Source organism: Helobdella robusta (genome assembly GCF_000326865.2).
Source record: "Helobdella robusta unplaced genomic scaffold HELROscaffold_40, whole genome shotgun sequence".
In the NCBI taxonomy this organism is placed as follows: domain Eukaryota; kingdom Metazoa; phylum Annelida; class Clitellata; order Rhynchobdellida; family Glossiphoniidae; genus Helobdella; species Helobdella robusta.
This window is the reverse complement of record NW_008704903.1, coordinates 1,577,065-1,595,552: the sequence shown is the minus strand read 5'-3', so window position 1 is coordinate 1,595,552 and position 18,488 is coordinate 1,577,065. Positions and strand designations below refer to the sequence as shown.

General features: G+C 36.1%; 2 protein-coding genes across 2 annotated transcripts; one reads left to right on the top strand and one right to left on the bottom strand.

The window, feature by feature from the left end:
• Positions 1–288: 288 nt before the first annotated feature.
• HELRODRAFT_185843 (hypothetical protein) lies at positions 289–3,596 on the bottom strand. The gene is made up of 9 exons (XM_009025252.1): positions 3,577–3,596; positions 3,070–3,245; positions 2,777–2,919; positions 2,519–2,689; positions 2,074–2,109; positions 1,584–1,775; positions 1,094–1,259; positions 836–941; positions 289–619 (listed from the first exon to the last, which is right to left on the bottom strand). The coding sequence occupies exons 2-9, from the start codon at positions 3,191–3,193 to the stop codon at positions 520–522; spliced, it is 1,038 nt and encodes a 345-aa protein (XP_009023500.1). The 5' UTR covers positions 3,194–3,245; positions 3,577–3,596; the 3' UTR covers positions 289–519.
• Positions 3,597–5,969: 2,373 nt separating this feature from the next.
• Positions 5,970–17,731, top strand: HELRODRAFT_177042 (hypothetical protein; the record flags this gene model as incomplete). The annotated part of the gene is made up of 15 exons (XM_009025251.1): positions 5,970–5,994; positions 6,200–6,310; positions 6,613–6,733; positions 7,016–7,079; positions 7,254–7,354; positions 7,749–7,816; positions 7,970–8,056; positions 8,517–8,562; positions 8,759–8,829; positions 9,205–9,477; positions 9,632–9,739; positions 10,041–10,215; positions 10,399–14,129; positions 14,367–14,507; positions 15,291–17,731. 15 exons carry the CDS (start codon positions 5,970–5,972, stop codon positions 17,729–17,731), a joined length of 7,563 nt encoding a protein of 2,520 aa, XP_009023499.1.
• Between the last annotated feature and the right edge of the window lie 757 nt (positions 17,732–18,488).

Sequence of the window (18,488 nt, the reverse complement as noted above, 5' to 3'; positions counted from 1 at the left end):
GTAGTAATAAATGGAAGATCAGTTGGATGTATGAATGAATGAATGGATGAATGAATGAATGAATGGATGAATGAAGGGATAAAAGATTGAATAAATGGATAAATGAACGAATGAGTGAATGTATGAGGGTAAATATTGTCTTCACAATTTCCAACTATCTTGGCGACATCATCCAACTTGCTCAAAGGTAGGTAGATAAGTTACATCTTTTATATACTAAATTTTTTTATGATTTTCTGTTGCTTTTTATGTTAAATCTTTGCTATCATAACAATATAAATGATAATAATGGTGCTGATGTTTTATTTAAATGAAAACACAATTTTAAACTGGAATATAAATTTTTATTTATCTTTCGGTCCAAAAATGCACTGGCAATATCGGCAAAGATGTTTTAAAGACTGAAGAAGTATCTTCTTTATAAAAAATGGTTCGATCGACCAATTAGACAACGTATAAATTTCAATCAATAATAATTATTATCGTAATTATGATTAGAATTATTATTATAATTATATTTTAGACGAGCGGGTAGGATGCGGCTGAAGCGATGCCACATTGATTCTTCTTGCCTCTCGACATGTAGACATATCCTTCATCACCCCAAAATGTTCCCCAGCTGGTAAATAAATTATGATAATTATTTATTAAATCTGAATAATATTACTACTAAATATTTTAATATTAATTAGATAATAATGAAACCATGAATGTTTATATGATTTTGGTGGTGAAATCCCAATAAATATATTTAATAAATAATAAATTTATTTATATTTTTAACCAGCCAATCCCATTTTTCACACAATAATAAATATGTTAGTATGTCACTGACCTATTTTTGACTAGCCAATAATCTACTCCTTCGAGGGTTCCATAGCCGACCAATAGGACGCCGTGATTCAAATTCACGGAGCTACACTTGGGCTCGTCAAATATACCTTTGTAGTTATAATAATAAGTTAGTTATAATAATGATGTCGTTGTTGTTGTTGATGATGATGACGATGATAGAGATGGTGACGATAATGATTCTGCATTGGAAACAACACCAACAACAACCGCAACAAAAACAACAACAACAATAGAGAACCTCCAAAATAAAACATGAATGAATCATGTCCGGCATCCATGCCCACAGAAATGGGACCAACTGTGGCCACGGCCTCCTTCAACTTTTCCTCGTCACCATAGGGGAGCTGCACCAGACCGGAAACTGTGGCGCCAATGGTTTTTTCGTTGAATTTGCATTGCTGGTCCTGTATGTGTACGTGTGTGTGTCTGTGAGTGAGTTGGATGTGTATGTGTGTGTGTGAGTTTGGATGTGTGTGTGTGTGCGTGTGAATGTGTGTGTCACTTCATGTCTAGGAAACGACAATAAAAAAAAACATTAACTTTATATCTTTTAGAATTCTTCGATATTTGTCAGAATCAACAAACAAACGAACGAACGAACGAACGCAGTGTACGCACACGAATACAAGTCACACCAGGCCAACTATCACATCACGCAGTTTCACGCCTAATCATCGCACCGCAAAATACCCCACAGGTACATCTCTTTTTCGGCCCTAATTACTAACTTGCCCCACGTAGGGGTAGGATTCCTCAGTATCAATTCCCCCATTTTCCTGAACGTAGACCATGGACTGGTTCATCAGACCACCATTGCAGCCCTCATTGCCGTATTTTGAAGAACAATCAACCAATTGCTGCTCACTTAGAGACACTAATTTGCCTGTTTTTCTGAAGTGCTGGCCCTCTATGGACCCGGTCTGATTAAAATAGTAGGGATGTGCGGATTGATGGATGGAGAGAATAGATGAATGGATTGGTAGACGGATGAATGCATGGACGAATGAATAAATGAATGGATAGAAACATTAACGAGTGGATAGAAAATGGAGGATAAATTTTAATAGATAAATAGATGAATTAGTAGAAAGATAAACGTTTGAGCGAGTGAATGAACTAGTAAATGAATGAATGTACGAAACTAAATTAGCTACATTATATTAATTAATTAATGATTATTCATAGAAAAATAGTGAGGAAATTATTTCAAAAACTTACAGTACTGAATGCATAACATGAACCGCAGTTAGAACCCTGCCAATGAAAGTAAAGACGATGATGATGGTGATGATGAAGATCATGATTGTGATGATGATGTGGTGATGATAATGATGAGGACGATGGCAATGATGTTAGATGGATTGGTAGAAAGATGACGACGACTATGATAATGATGATTACGATGGTAATAAATTTGGCGATGATTATTAAATGATTAAAAAGATTATGGTTATTATTGTGATTATTATTATTATTATTAATATTATTATTATTATGAAGAAAATGATAATGATAACGATGTTGACGATGATGAATAGTTCTGTATTTTTTTTTAATTAGGAGCTCGAGATAACATGCAAATCACCGCCATCATCATCATCTTCCCCATCATCATTATCATCAATATTAATATTATCACCATTACAATCATCTTAAGAATGACCTGACTTTTGACGGGGGTGACGTAGCCCTTCTCGGTCCAGTTAACGTGGTCCGGGAGATCCATGAGGGGGCTGAGAGAGGTCAAGTAGGTCGTGGCAGGTGGGATGGGGTCAGAAGGGTTATTTGGGCGTCGTTTAAAGCAAGTTTTTTTGGCGGCGAATTCCTCAAATGTCTATTTTAGAAGTGAGTGTGTGTGTGCACGTGTGAATGTATGTGTGTAGGTATGTATTTGTGTGTATTTGTATGTGTATATACTGACCATGTCGGCAAATTCGTTGACTCTCATTGAGTATTTTTTGATGCCCTTCTTGTAGAGGACATTGTGGCTCTTTATCTTCTTCAAGTTATTCTCAAAAATTGACCTCCTAACCTTTTCGTCCCCAGCTGAGTTATATGCCCTTCCTGGTTTGGGGGTTTTTTATTTCAAGAAAACTAAGCGCATATTCTTTTTAATTATTTTACCGTTGGTTATGGTTTTAGGACAAATAGCGTAAAATCTTATATAGTATTTATTTATAAATTAATGAATAAGCGGGATGGAGACATACGTACTGTATTTTAATTTAAAGTCTGCCCATTCGTTCTCCAGGTCTAGGTTAAAATCAGCTGAAATTTCATCTTGCGACCTGTCTGAGACTGGCACATGACTGATTTTTGATTCTTCACTTCTGACCATCGTCGGTTTCAACAATCTCGACCAACGGAGGATATGATCCCCGTTTTTATAGCTGGGGTCGGTTAGGGATGACGTCAAACAGAGTGAAATAAGCAAGAGAGATGTCAGAAGTTTCATTGTAGCAATACCTCGGATGTCACAACTCAGAGATCAAGTATTATAAAAAACGAACGAGAAGCTATATTTTTCAAATTGAAAACATATTTTCATATAAGTCGCTCGTCATTCCTAAGCGATAAATGCTATCTTTTTAAGTAATGAAAACTTCTCAATACACACTGCACATGTTAAAAGTTAACAAAAATAAAAAATTCAATAGAATATAATATGAAATATGCAGCAAGGTATGCTAAAGAGGACAGAACAAAAGAAACTACACTAACTCTATTATACAAAGAAGTTCTTTGTCAGCCAGGATCTAACATTCATTAGATAGTTTCCATGCGGCTTCTCTTATAAAGGCTAGGTTTGGTAAGCATTAGCATACTTACTTACGTGTATGATCAAATATATACATTTAATATATATATATATATATATATACATTATATACATAACTGTATATATATTTATAATACATATAGATACGCTTTACATGTAAATATGCCTCATATATTGATATATTTATATATCTACACGCACGCACACACACACACATATATATATATATATATACATACATATATATATATATATATATATATATATATATATATATATATATATATATATATATATATATAATGTGTGCTGTTAAATGTACTAAAGTTATCTTATCCATGTCAGATATCTGTTCATGTGATATCTGAATCATCTGTTTGTGTGTTTCTTTGACGAACCTTTGAATGTGGTGGCGAAATATAATTACCTCAGAGAGAGAGAAAGAGGGAGAGAGGGAGAGAGAGAGTACTTCTAATAGTAAAGTATCTCTACTGCAAATGTATGTATGTCTTGGTACTGTCTCTGTTCTTGTGTGTGTAGTGTGTATTTTTTTATTGATATTTTAACAATAATTTGGTTAACTATCTCTCTCAAACACACGGGCTTGAGAGAGATAGTTAACCAAACACACGGATTTTTAATGAGTTATAAAGGACTGACAGCTGATTTTGGTTTACTGTCTTTTTTAAGTAATTATTAAAATTACTATAATGGCTGCGATATTATTGAATCATTATGAAGGATTTGTTGTTATTTGTATTTAAATCGTTGAAATTGTAATTATCTTCCTCTTCTATTACCCTTTCGATGTGTGTGTGTGTTACAGTTCTTTACTACTTAAATGAAATTTGAAACTTTCCGTTCGGTTAAAGTTCTAAGTTCAGCTTCTTTCCTTTTCAATCAAGTAGCCCATGGTGTATCTTAGCACACGTTTAGATATACGCATAATCGTATGCACACACACACACACATACATATACACATACATATACATACATACATACATAACGACAAATCAAAGTGTTAATCCACTTGTTACTCTTTAGTGTCATTCATCATGTTTTGGTTTTAACATACATATCTACGTACACACAGAGAGAAAGGGAAGAGAGAGAGAGAGAGAGAGGGGGGAGGGGGGATTGTATATTCATGATATATTGTAGCATACGAAGATATACTAAAATACATACAACACCCATAACGAGAGAGAGAGAGAGAGAGAGAGAGAGAGAGAAAACAAAGAAATATTAATTCATGATATATTTTATCCCGACCACAAAGTTGGTGACGGGTTCCCGCAACTTTGCGGTTCTTGGCCCGATTGTTTGGAATGGTTTACCTCCATACTTACGTGACCCTAACCTATCATATTTACAATTTCGAAGTCAACTTAAAACTTATTTATTTGCACAATGAATGTCCGTCTTATTTGTCTATGATTTAGTAGCGCTTTTGAGATTCAACAATAAAAATGCGCTGTACATAAACTTCCGTAATAATAATAATATACATACGCACACATACATGCACGTAGAGAGAGAGAGAGAGAGAGAGTTTTCGGGCTTTATTTCGTAAATGTGGGTCACTATTGATGAAGTAAAGATGAAGCACTCTTGTAAATCCTGTTATCTTTGTACCTATTGCTGACATTTTAATGTTAACAAAGTAGATTCAATACTACTTTCTATGTTTACGTGTATTATTGTAAATAATTAGTAGTTTTGGGGTGTATCATTATTTTTCTCATGTCGTCTAATCAAACTTTCTGAATGTTGACGCACAAATACACAGACAAATTTGATTTTGATACGCTGACTGTTTAAAATTGACGGTGTATTTTTTAGTATTATTATTTGTTCGTGAGAAACCTAGTATAAAATGATAAAAGACGTACATATTTTAAAAATTTTGCTATACATCGATAGTTGAGTTTGTTTATTAAGAAATTAGATAGTAATGTAAAATATTTATCGAACATGACAAAATAGTTGTTACAATAGAAAAAAATCAATAAAAGCTTAACAAGATTGATTAAGTGCAAAAAAGAGTGACTATAATTCAATACTAGTAAGGTAACATTTGCTTTAAATAAGCAGCTGTATTTCACCGGACAAAATGCAATTTTTTATTCAAATTAACAAAAATAATTTAAAAATACATAATTCGGTTTAATTAGTAGATGGTTTTAAACATAATAAGTCAAGTTAATATTTCGTATAGCTTGTTTGTTAAAACCATGGCAATTTCATAGGTCAGCCAAAATAGCCCAACCCTATTTAAACTAATAATTTCGATCCACTTTTGTTTGAAAACATTACATTTAATTTTGATCAAAATGGCCGCTGCTTTAGCTAAATATGGTGAAGAAATCATCAATTTTATCTTTTATTCTTGATTATTTTTTTTATTATTTTTAATAAAATAAAAATTTTAATTAAAGATGTTTCATAAAATATTAAAAACTTCAGTCTAAAAGCTACCTGCCATTTTTGGATTAATTTTTTATTTTAATAATGAAATTTGATATCTCCAAATTTCATTGTTCCTAATTTTTAATTTTAAAAGATCCTGACAAGATGCAGTTAGACATGTTGATGGAAAAGTTGAGAAACAAAAATAGGAGGCAGAAGACAGCCATTGAATCAATTAAAATCTTCCATGGCCTGTCAAATGCTAGTAATTTTTAATTTTTTTTAATTTAATTAATTAATTAATTTAATTAACTAATTAAATTTATTAAGTTAAATTTTAATTTAATGATTAGTTCATTTATTCATTTACATTTTATTTTTAATAAATAATCTTAGGATCAGAAATCTGGATTTGACCTACAGTTGCTACACTCCCAGCTAGATAGCCTCAGGAATTCTATTAAAGGTTTCAAAAATATTTTAAAAATTAAATAAAAACTAATTAGTTGAATATAATTCATTCATTCATCAATCCATTCATTCATTCATTCATTCATTCATTCACAGTCCCAAAAGCTTCTTATACATTGGATAGACTAGAATCCATAATAATGAAGTTTGGCCTAAAATACAACGTTGACAATGTCAGATGCGAGCTTACTGTTTTAGCAGATGTGTTTCACATCAGGTTAGTGCATCTATATCGTTAATAATTATCATACTTATTCAATGAGTGTTGGCGAGAGATAGTGTAATGGTTAAGTTGCCTGGCAATACTCTTGCGGCTACCAGGTTCAAATGCCAAAAGATTCCTACCTATCACATCCAATGTGTGTGTGTGTGTGTGTGTGTTGTTGATGCCTTTAAGAATTATGAGAAAAAATTAATGATTTCTTAGCTATTGTTATCTTATTTGATGATAACGTTGATATCATTACCTTAATGATATCTTCTTTATATCTTTCTAAAGGATGTCAGTCAATAGCATTGGTGAGGTCGACGATGTGACCATCACGATGAACGGTGAACCCAAGGTGATTATCATAATTTATTCGTTACATTATCATAAATTATTATGTCATGGTACTCAAGCATGTGATGATATCAATAAGAATGAGTAATATTTAGTTGGAGCATAATTCATCTTATTCATAATTCATTTTCAGACAACTGAATTACTAAATTTCTGGATATATTTATTTTTATAGCCATGTTTCGATCTTATTAAGAACTTTAAAGCCCAAAAGTATGACCAGCTGTCCGAACATATATCCAAGTTGATAGCTATCAATGATATATCAAATGATAAGTAAGTCATTATTGTTATTATTATTATGTTATATTTTTCGTTATAATAATAAAAAAAGCTGATAGTGGTGATGATGGCTCACTTTTATATTAGTGCAAATTATGTTTACGATCATGATTATGATTATGTTTCTGATGATGATGATGATGATGATGATGATGACTCTATCCGTAGAAAAGTGAGATGCAAGATAACACAGGCCCTATTATCACTCGAGTCAGATCTCAACTCTCTGTCTATGTTTCAAAAGTTTGTTTTGTTATCTTTGTTTCTTTTCTTTTTTTGTAATAGTGTCCATTCGTTCATTCATTCATTCATCCATCCATCCAGTTTTTCATGATATTTAACAATGATACTTAATTGATACTTAATTGATACTTAATTGATACTGCAGTAGTATACCAAGCATTCAGAGCTACGTGCATCGGTCTCCATTGGGCATTCTGGTACCTAGAACTGGAGGTATGGGATTGATTGGTCGATCGATTGATTGATTGATTCATTCATTCATTAAATGAATGAATGAAAGAATGAATGTTTCATTCATTCATTCTTTCATTTATTCAATCATTTATTCATTCATTTATTTATTTATTCATTCATTCATTCATTCAGGCATCCCAATGAAGTTGATATACTTCGTTGGTCCCTACGACCTGTTGAATGAAAAAAATAAAACCATGATACCTATGACGCTAGAAGGTAGTGATGATGATGATGATGATGATGACGACGGAGATGATGATGACGATGACGATGATGATGACAACTAACTAACCAATCAATCACTCAACCAACCACTCAACCAATCAGCCATAATAGAGAATGATGTTGGATGTAGTCTTACAGTTTCGGTGGAAAAATCTCCGACCAACAACAGGTTAATAATAATTATAATTAATAAATATAATTTTAATTAATAAATATAATTATAATTAATAATAAATATGATTATAATAATAATAAAAATGATAATATTTTTTTCATTTGTTTGTTCAAGATTGCAAACATCGACTTTGATGCTGACGAACAAGATGGCTGATGGAAAAAGGTGATATGGATGGATGGATGGAATAATGAATGAATGAACTGAGGAATAGGATGAATGATTGAATGAATGTATGAAGTAATTTACTTAATTTTCATCTCCACAGCCTGCCAGCATTCTCTCCGTTGAACAACAGTAACAGCTGCATGCTACCCGCCAGGTTCTACAGATGACGACGACGATGATGATTCATTCGCTCATTCATTCATTCATTCATTCATTCATTCATTCATTCATTCATTCATTCGCTCATTCATTCGCTCATTCATTCGCTCATTCATTCGCTTATTCATTCGCTCATTCATTCGCTCATTCATTCATTCAATCAATCATTCATTCATTCATTCATGCAATAGGTTTGTGGTGACGTTGAAAGAGCCAATGGTCGTTTCATGGTCCCTAGCCAACAAGATTCAATTACTAACTGGTCAGTTTTTTCTTCAAAATTTTATCGTTTTTTACTATAGGTAATCTTAAATAACATGTCTCTAAGCTCCGCTCACTTTTTTGATTGATTGATTGATTGATTCATTGGTTGATTCATTGATTCGTTCATTATAATGATTGCGTATCTGAATAGGTATCCAAATAGCGTCACAGAGCCAACTGAAGCCAATCATCACCTTATTGGTTGAACAGCTATCTTCGAAGAAAAGCTCTGTCCAATCAAACAATGGCAGCACATTGATCGTTAGTTTTGATTGGACGCTAAATTGGTGGTAATAATTATGATTGGCTGATTTAGTAATCATTATTATTGCTGTTGTTATTAGTATCATCATCAACATCATCCCTACAACAGTAAAACCGCATAGTTACAATAACATCACTGATATTAACATCACTACATCAATAGCATCATTAATGTCATCATACAAGGTGATGCCAAATAAGAACAAGTTCCTCTGCTTGGAGAATCCGCTGAACCAAAATTTTCTGGCTTGCGTTGTTGACAAAATCCCATTCACCCATCCAACCCATCTGCCGAATATCGTTGCGCAGCTCAGACAACAAGTCCTCTTTAATACGCTGATATGTAGTTGCGTAAAGTCGAGGAATGTTTTGAAGTCTTCAAGTCAGTCTTGCGGCTTTGTTGCTTATTTGATTGATCGTTCATTCATTCGTTCGTTCATTCATTCGTTCATTCAATCATTCGTTCATTCAATCATTCGTTCAACCATTTATTCATTCGTGTATGTATTCATTCATTCATTCACTCGATCAATCAGGCATGAAAGAGTTTACAGATAAGGATGTACAGTTTGAAGTAACTTCACTCGGCCTGCAGCTCATCACTGCCACCTTTCAACACCCATGCAAGGATTCGCTTTTAACCAGTGAGTTCGTTTGTTCTTTCGTTTGCTTTCGTTCGTTCGTTCGTTCGTTCGTTTGTTTGTTTGTGTGTTGTTTGTTGTGAAAATTCGCTTTTTACCAGTGTTTATGTTGGTTAGTTGTCAGGGTTCACAATTAGCAAGTTAATTGTTGTTGTTGTTGTTGATGATGATGATGTTGTTGTTGTTTCGTCATCATCATTTTCATCTTCGTCACTGTCATCTCCATTACGACTCCATGATCTTAGCATCATTCATCATGAGCATCATCATCTCATCATCATTGTTTATCATTTTTTGCTTTTAGTTGAACTGGAGTTAAACGACTCTATCAGTGTAACGTGCAAAATATCAAGTGACAACAACAACAACAACAGCGTCAATAACAACAACAACAATAATAATAACAATAACAACAATGACGTCATTGCTGATGGAATGCCGTTGATTCCATGTGACTATATAACAAGGGTCATGCAAAGGTTATTAACGTGATTATTGTTACTGCTATTGTTATTGTTTTTGTTGCTGTTATTATTGATGCCGTTATTGTCACTTTTATTGTCGTCACCAAAACCACACACATACACAGACACACAGACGTACACACATACAGATGTACACACACACACACAGACGTACACACACGTACATACACCATATAGGAGTCTCTGCCTGCCAATTGTCTTACGAGCTCTCTTCAAAAAGGTCTCAGCGAACTCCATGGCGATGATGATGATGATGAAACAGCCATCGTCGTCGTCGTCGTCGTCGTCATCGCTGGCCGCCTACACATCCCTACCGCCGACAATTTCCCTAATCACTAACCAGAACTCATTCCCTAACTTTGATAAGAGTGGCGCTGATTATTTTTCTAGGAGAAATCGCGGTTTACCGCCCCCCAGACAGTTTAATCTCCCGCCATTAGTGTACCGGAAGTGTCGGAAAGCTTATAGCTTCCTGCCTGAAGATAGCATAGATGGAAAACTTTTGCTTAAAGGAACTGTGGCCGAAGTGACTGGCAAGGTTTCGTTTAAAAGTGAATTTAAACAGGGCGGAAATTTTGGTCCCGGTAATAACAACAACAATAATAATATAAATAATAATAATAATAATAATAATAATAATAATGGGATTTTTAATAATATGTATAATAATCTTGGTAATAATATGAATAATAATAACTTTGGAGCCAATCTGTGCTTAGCTGATGGGGCAAATATGAACAATAATAATATGAATAATAATAATTTCATTAATAATGTTTCTATGAATAGCAATAATAATAATAATAATAATAATAATATGAATAATAATAATATAAATAACAATAACGCCAATTTTTTTAATAAAAATTTGAACAACAACAATGTAGCTAGTGTTACGAATGATAATAATAATAATAATAATAATAACTTTATGAATATTAACAACAATAATAACATGAGTAACAACAATATGAATAATAATAATAATATGAATAATAACAACAATAACAAGATGGCCATGAGATCGCCTATTAAGATATCAGTATCGAAAGCATTGGCAAACTGCATTCCGTCATTCAATAGCAAAACTCAGCAGATGGAAAGTGTGGTTGTCGGGCTGAAAAACGTAGGCGCGACAAATCGCCAGCAGCAGCACATGAACAACAGCAGGGGTATGAATGCCGCTATGAACGCTGGAAAGCACGCACAGCAGCAGATTGGGATGAGTGTTGATTTTAAACAACAACAACTTCAGCTGACTCAGCAGATCTTACAGCAGCAACAGCAGAAGCGAGGCGAAAACATGAAGCAGCAACAACAGCAGCTTCAGCAGCAGCATGATAATGATGTCGAGATTATTGATTCGCCGACGTCGTCAGCAAGTGACAACAACAGCAGCGGCAACAATTACAGGCAGACAACGACATCCAGCCAACAACAACAACAGCATAGAATTGATAAGGTATCCAGTAACCCAATGCTAGCTAGCCTTTTAGATCAGTCGTCTGCATCGTCATCCTCTTCTCTAATTGGCGTTGGCCTTCCGAACATTTCAGGGATGGGCGTGATTGCAGGGATGGGCCAACAAGGAGGAAAACAACAGAGGAAGCGACCCCCGAGCTCTGATTGGTCGGGTGCTGGTCGAGGCAACGTCAGCAGCAATAGCAATATGAATGTTAATAACACTAAGAGGGCTAAATTATCTCATAACAGTATATCTGTTGATGACTATTTCAACACGCAACAACAGCAGCAGCAGCAGCAACAACATTTGCAGCAGCAGCAAATGGTTAACACAGCTGGTAGATCATCGCTGTCGTCTGCTCTTGACGTCGCAAAAAATGTCGCGAGTGGCGGGAAGATGAACGACAGCGGCAATAATCCCATCCTGATGAATAGACAGCTGTCTGATCCGTCAAATTTTCAAAATTATTCTCAACAGCAGCAGCAGCACATGTTGCAGCAACAGCAGCAGCAAATGACGTCAACCTCATCAGCTCAGTGGGCGAATGCTAGTAGTAGTAGTAGTAGTAGTAATAATAATAACAACGCTAGATCGAATATGCATGATAAAGATCAGACTATGTTTAATGCTGCTAATTTCAAACAGCAGCAACAACAGCAGCTGTTTCAACAACAACAACAGCAGCAACAAATTATAAGGCCTCAACAAATTATAGTCAAAGATCAACAACAGATTCGTAACAACAACAACAACAACATTGATGACACAGATTGGGAAGTTAAAATTGAATCTAGTAACATCGAAAACAACAACAGCAACAGCTTCAACAACAACAACAACACTTTCAACAGCAACAAACCGCCAATCAGAGTTAAATTAGACAAGAGGTCTTTCAACACCATTCCTAGTAATGTGAACAACAACGCATTGCAACAAGTTAACAACGTAAGCAATAGTGCAAATGTCAGTAACAACATCAACTACAACGTCAATAAAAATAATCTCAACAACAACAATAATGTCATTGGCAGCAACAACAACGTCGTCAACAACAACAATAATAACAGTAATGAGGGTAGAAAAGCCTTTGGTAGTAGTCTAAGTGACCTACTTTTGGATGAGAACAACCAATCGAATTCAGTCGATTCGGATGTCGGGATTATTGCGTCGATTACAGCTTCGCCGTCCTACGCTCAATCGTCATCTTCATCAGCAGCAGCAACAGCAGCAGCAGCAACGACGACTTTATCATCATCAGCGCCATCCTCGTCGTTAACTTCGTCATTTGGCAAGGCAGTTATGCCATCGTCGTCGTCGTCGTCATTAGGACAATCGTCATCCTTATCTACATTGATGACGTCGTCGTCGTCCACGAAGCTTTTGCAGCAGCAGCAGCAACAACAACAGGCATTGAAACGATTGAAATCTACAGCTACCACTATCAACAACAGCAACAACGCGAATATCAACACCAAAAACAGCAGCAGCAGCAACGAGAGCAAGAAGATGAAACGTCCCTACTCATCTGCCCTCTCCTCGTCTCTGGTGCCCACAGTTTCTCTAGGCATACTCAGTGAGGACATTGCTCGCCAGAAAATGTCGAAAAAGCAAAAAATTTATGAATTCGATGACGAGGAGTGCATCATGACGGCCAGCACATCTCCGAATTCATCCTCCTCATCCTCTGCATCCTCCTCATCCTCCATGATGCCTCCAATTAAGATCACTTCCGCTGGGGGTAAACTAAAGATTCAAAATCCCTCCTCTAAAATTAAGCAGATCCCCGGATCGGCCAGTGCACTAATTGGCAGGCCGGGAGCACATCTTCACCAGGTGAATGCGGCGCATGGTCTGATGGCAGCCAATCAGAAGTCGCCGAAGGTTTTCGGGGTCCAGGGTCATCAGAGGTTAGGGAAATCCGGAGTTGGCAGCAGGCCAAAGTCTGCTGAAGCTAAAAGATTTGATCAGAAGATGATGGTGAAGGTGGCGCAGAATCAGTTTAATAATAATAATAATAATAATAACAACAATAACAACAATAATAATGTCAGCAACAATAATAACAATCAGCAACTAATGAGTAGCATGTCTGGCAGTAACAACACCAACAACTCAATGAACAACAACAACATGGTCAATCAGAGCAATCAACAACCGCTACAAAACAACAACAACAAATTCAAACCACCACAATGCACCACCCCCCTAAGTTTTCAGGCCTCTACTCCATCACCCAAAACAACCCCGACCTCTAGCAGCAGTAGTAGTAGCAGTAGCAGCGGCAACAACAACGTTAGTGGAATGGGAAAAGTTGGTCAGCTGCAGCAGTTGCAGCAGCAGCAAAATGTTGCGACAGCTGGCAAAAGCAAGTCGCTCTCAGCCAGTGGCGTTTCAGCTGGTGGGACTGTAGGCTCTGCCGAAGGGAAATCTGGCAATAAAAAAGGTTTGGGGCTTTCTCTTTTTCATCATCACCATCATCATCTCTCACAGTCATCATCTTATTATCATCTTTATCTTTCTCATTGTTATCATCTTCCTCGTCATCATCTTTTCTTCTTCGTCACCATTTCTTGCCATAATTCTCACTCTCTCCCTCTCTCTCTCTCTCTCTCTCTCTCTCTCTCTCTCTCTCTCTCTCTTTTCGTCCTCTCTTCTCATCATCATTCTCTCTCCGCCACAGCTGGAAGTTTATCCCTGGTGATTGACAGCCTAATGAAAAAGCAGCACTCGGTCAGCAGTTCGGATGGAAGCAAGAGCGCTGACAGTGCAGTCGTCCAAAAAGAGATCTATGACGCCATCAGACTGGAGATCATCAAGGAAGGTGAGATGTTGATGAGTGAGAGAGAGAGAGAGAGAGAGAGAGAGAGAGATATGTATGTTGTGTGTGTGTGTGTATTTGTGTGTGTGAGTGAGAGAGAGATATGTTTGTGTATTTGTGTGTGTATTTGTGTGTGTATGAGAGAGAGAAAGAGAGCGGAGGAGGAAAAGGGTGATAATAATAATTAGAGACGCACCGGATGTTTAGCCGGGCCGAGTATTCTCTCGCAAAATTTGCCATTACGGTAATTTTTAGACCAGACATCTAAATATTGCAATTTCCATTCAAACCGTCACATTTCTAGATTCCATGAGAATAATTGTTGATTATCATCAGCTGAATGTTTCTTTTCGCCATTGTAGATGTTGATTGATTTGTTGGTTGAGGTGTTAAAACTTCTGAATTTGAAAACAAGAGTTTGAGTGTCATCTCTGTGAAGATTTGTTGGATAGCCTGCTATTTTTTATTTCAATTCTTGTCTTCCATTCTAAATATTCGTTTTTTTCGAAATTGCGAGTTCTTTGTATTCTACCTTTTGCCATCCGGTTAAATTCACTATTTGAATATCTCTGATAATAATAGTAATAATAATAATAATGATAATGAGGATGATGATGAAGATGATTGTGTTATGATAATGAGGATGATGATGAAGATGATTGTGTTATGATAATGAGGATGATGATGAAGATGATTGTGTTGATGGTTCAGGGACAACATTGAACCTGCTTTTAATATTACTCCATTACTTTTCAACATCGTAAGATCACCATCATTATCACCAAGGTAATAAGCCTAGTACGCCGACTAGGGACCAGCTAGCATCGTCGTCGTCGTCGTCGTCATCATCAGCGTCAGCTTCTTCAGCGTCAGCGTCTTCAATGATGATGAACAGTAAGATGTTGCAGAAGAAAATGAACGCGGCTAACAGCATCAGTTGTAGTAGTGGTAGTAGTGATGGCAGTAATAACAATAATAATAACAACAATAATAATAATAACAATAATAATAACAATAACAATATGGCCTCTAGAACTACACCTACGTCATTGTCGTCATCGTCGTCGTCAAGTAACAATCAGTTTCAGCCAATCAACGCTAAGGGGGTTTCCGTCAATAATAATAATAACAACAACAATAACAACAATAATGTCGGTAATAATAATAATAATAATAATAATAATAATAGACAAGCTGGTGGGATGAATATTTCGAAATCACCATCGCCCAATAGCTGTAGCAACAACAATAACAACAGTAACAACAACAATAATAATAATAATAATGTCAATAATACTAACAACAATAATAATAATAATAATAGTAATAATAGTGCATTCGCTGGCACCATGCTTCCACTTTTGACGTCATCATCGTCGTCGTCGTCATCTGCCAATGCTAATGTCGTTGCGACAGCTAATAGACCGCCCCAACAACAACAAAATAATAATAATAATGTTTCTATGGGTAATAATGTTAATAATAATAATAATAATAATAATAATAGTAATAACGCCAATAACAATAATAATGTTTGTATTAATCTGAATAATAATCCATCTGTCAGCTTAGGCAGGCTGAATGTTAAAATTCCATCATCGTCGTCGTCTTTGTCATCGTCGTCATCATTATCAGCTTTGCCTCTAATTAACAACACAATGATGAGGAACAACAACAACAGCAGCAACAAAAATAATAGTAATAATAATAACGAAACGTTGGAGATAAAATTGTTGAAGACATCGCAGCCGCCACATCAATCGCAGCAGCAGCAGCCATTACTGCCACTACCAATACTGCCGCTAACTAACCAGGCCAACAACAATAACAATAATATTCGTATGTTGCATATACAGAACAACAATAATAATAATAATAATAGAAGTTGTGCTGGTAGTGGTGGGGGTATACTACCCGTACCGACCGAATATGGCGGGTACCAAGATAAACCCCTTATAAAAATTCCCCAACAATTACAACAACAGCAACAACAACAGCCTATTATCTATAGCAACAACAACAGCATTAATAACAATAACAGTTACGACAAATCAGGTAAAAGCATGAAGGTAAATGACCAGCAACCGAATAGTCGACATTTTCTCGATGCGGTTGGCACTGTTGACAACAGCAGCAACAACAACAACAGCAACAACAACAACAATGGCAGTAGTGGTGTTGATAATGTTGGAAGTGTACTATCCCAACAACCCACCAACAACAACAATAGCAACGCCAATAATAGTGCCGCCACGGTTGAAAGAATGCTCGCCCCGCCACGTTCGCCCTCCCCGGTCAAGATGACGTCATCACCGAAAAACCCCCTCCTAACTCAGTCGTTGTCGTCAGCCTCATCTCCAACGTCTCCTAAATCTATAGTTATTGATCTGCCTAAGATCATCCCAGAAGCAAGAAATACAAGTTACAGCAGCAAAATTCTGAGTAATAGCAGCGTGAATACCAATAAAACAGCTGGCAGTGTGGTGGTTGTGGTCGATGGAGTCGGTGGTAGTGGCGGAGCCACTCCTGGCAATGATGCTGATGTTGGCATCACATCGGCAGATCTCACTGCAAACAATTCATCACTGTTGAAAAATATTCAACAGCAAAAGTCGCACAGCAGCTTCAAAAGCAACGAAAGTAGCGGTAGCGGCGCCAGTAGAATCTACAAATCCACCACTATCGACGACGACGATGACGTCATTCTGAGCGACGACAAAACGGACTTTCCCGATAATGATCTTATAATCGACGTGTCGCCGACTTCAGCGTCGTCATCATCGGTCTTCATTTCGGATGTTGCTGGCTCGGGGAGCAGAAACTCCACGACCACATCCACCCTGCTGACTACCACACCATCCACCATTATCGTCCTCACCGATTGTGGTAACGTCACGTCAGCAGCACAACAACACAACAACAACAATAATAATAATAATAAAAGTAATAATAATAATAATCTGAATTCAGCAACGTCATCTTCATCGTCGTCATCATTTCTTCTCGATTTAACAATATCACCACCATTGCCGTCATCATCGTCGTCTTCATCATCGTCGACAGTATTAACTGGAATGGCTCAAAACCCAGCTGCTTCAGCTGTTGTAGCAGCTACGGCGTCGACCAGCAGCCAACTACAACAGCAGCAGAAACCTCAGTCGTCGCCGGATGGTAGTGTTGTGTGCGAGTTGGACGATGACCTGATGAATGAAGCCTTAATCATGTGATCAGTCTGTCTGTCCGGTTGTCTGTCTGGCAGATGGAGGTGATGATGATGATTGTAAATAACAGAGATGATGATGATGATGATAATGAATGATAACAATTGATATCATTGCAAAAAAAACATTGATCACGATAATAATGTTATTTTATAAGATAATAGTTGTTTTCTGCTGTATTCAATCATATCTATCTACTTAGTATTATTATTATTATTAATTATGACGCGATTTTATTACAGCAGGAATATTTTGATGACGATAAAGATGATGATGACGACAAAGATGATGGCGATGAAGATGACGATGACATTGAATTAACAGTTTACCGGCGTTTTGAATTAGTTGACATGAAGTGGATGGATAAGTTGGAAAACTTGGAAAAGAATTATAACAATCTTGTAACTTTGACCGATTTCAACAAAACTTGTATAAATGAATCAAATATCTATTAATTACATTACTAAATAGTAATGAGTCAACATTTGTTGTGTTAAGCATTATGGCTTACATGTTATCGCTGTAACGGAGTACTGACAGAAAATGATGAACATACTAACAATAATCGTGATCTTCATTTGCTTATAGGTGCCATAGATGAAGATATTTTTATATCTATCGTGTGTACTGTATATATGGCTTGATGTAGTGCTTCATTTTTTATAATATCCAGTTTAAATATTTTTTGGTGTCTAAATGTTTTTGCAGTAGTATCTTAGCCCCATAATAAACATTTTTTCATGTTTTTTTACATTGTATAAAT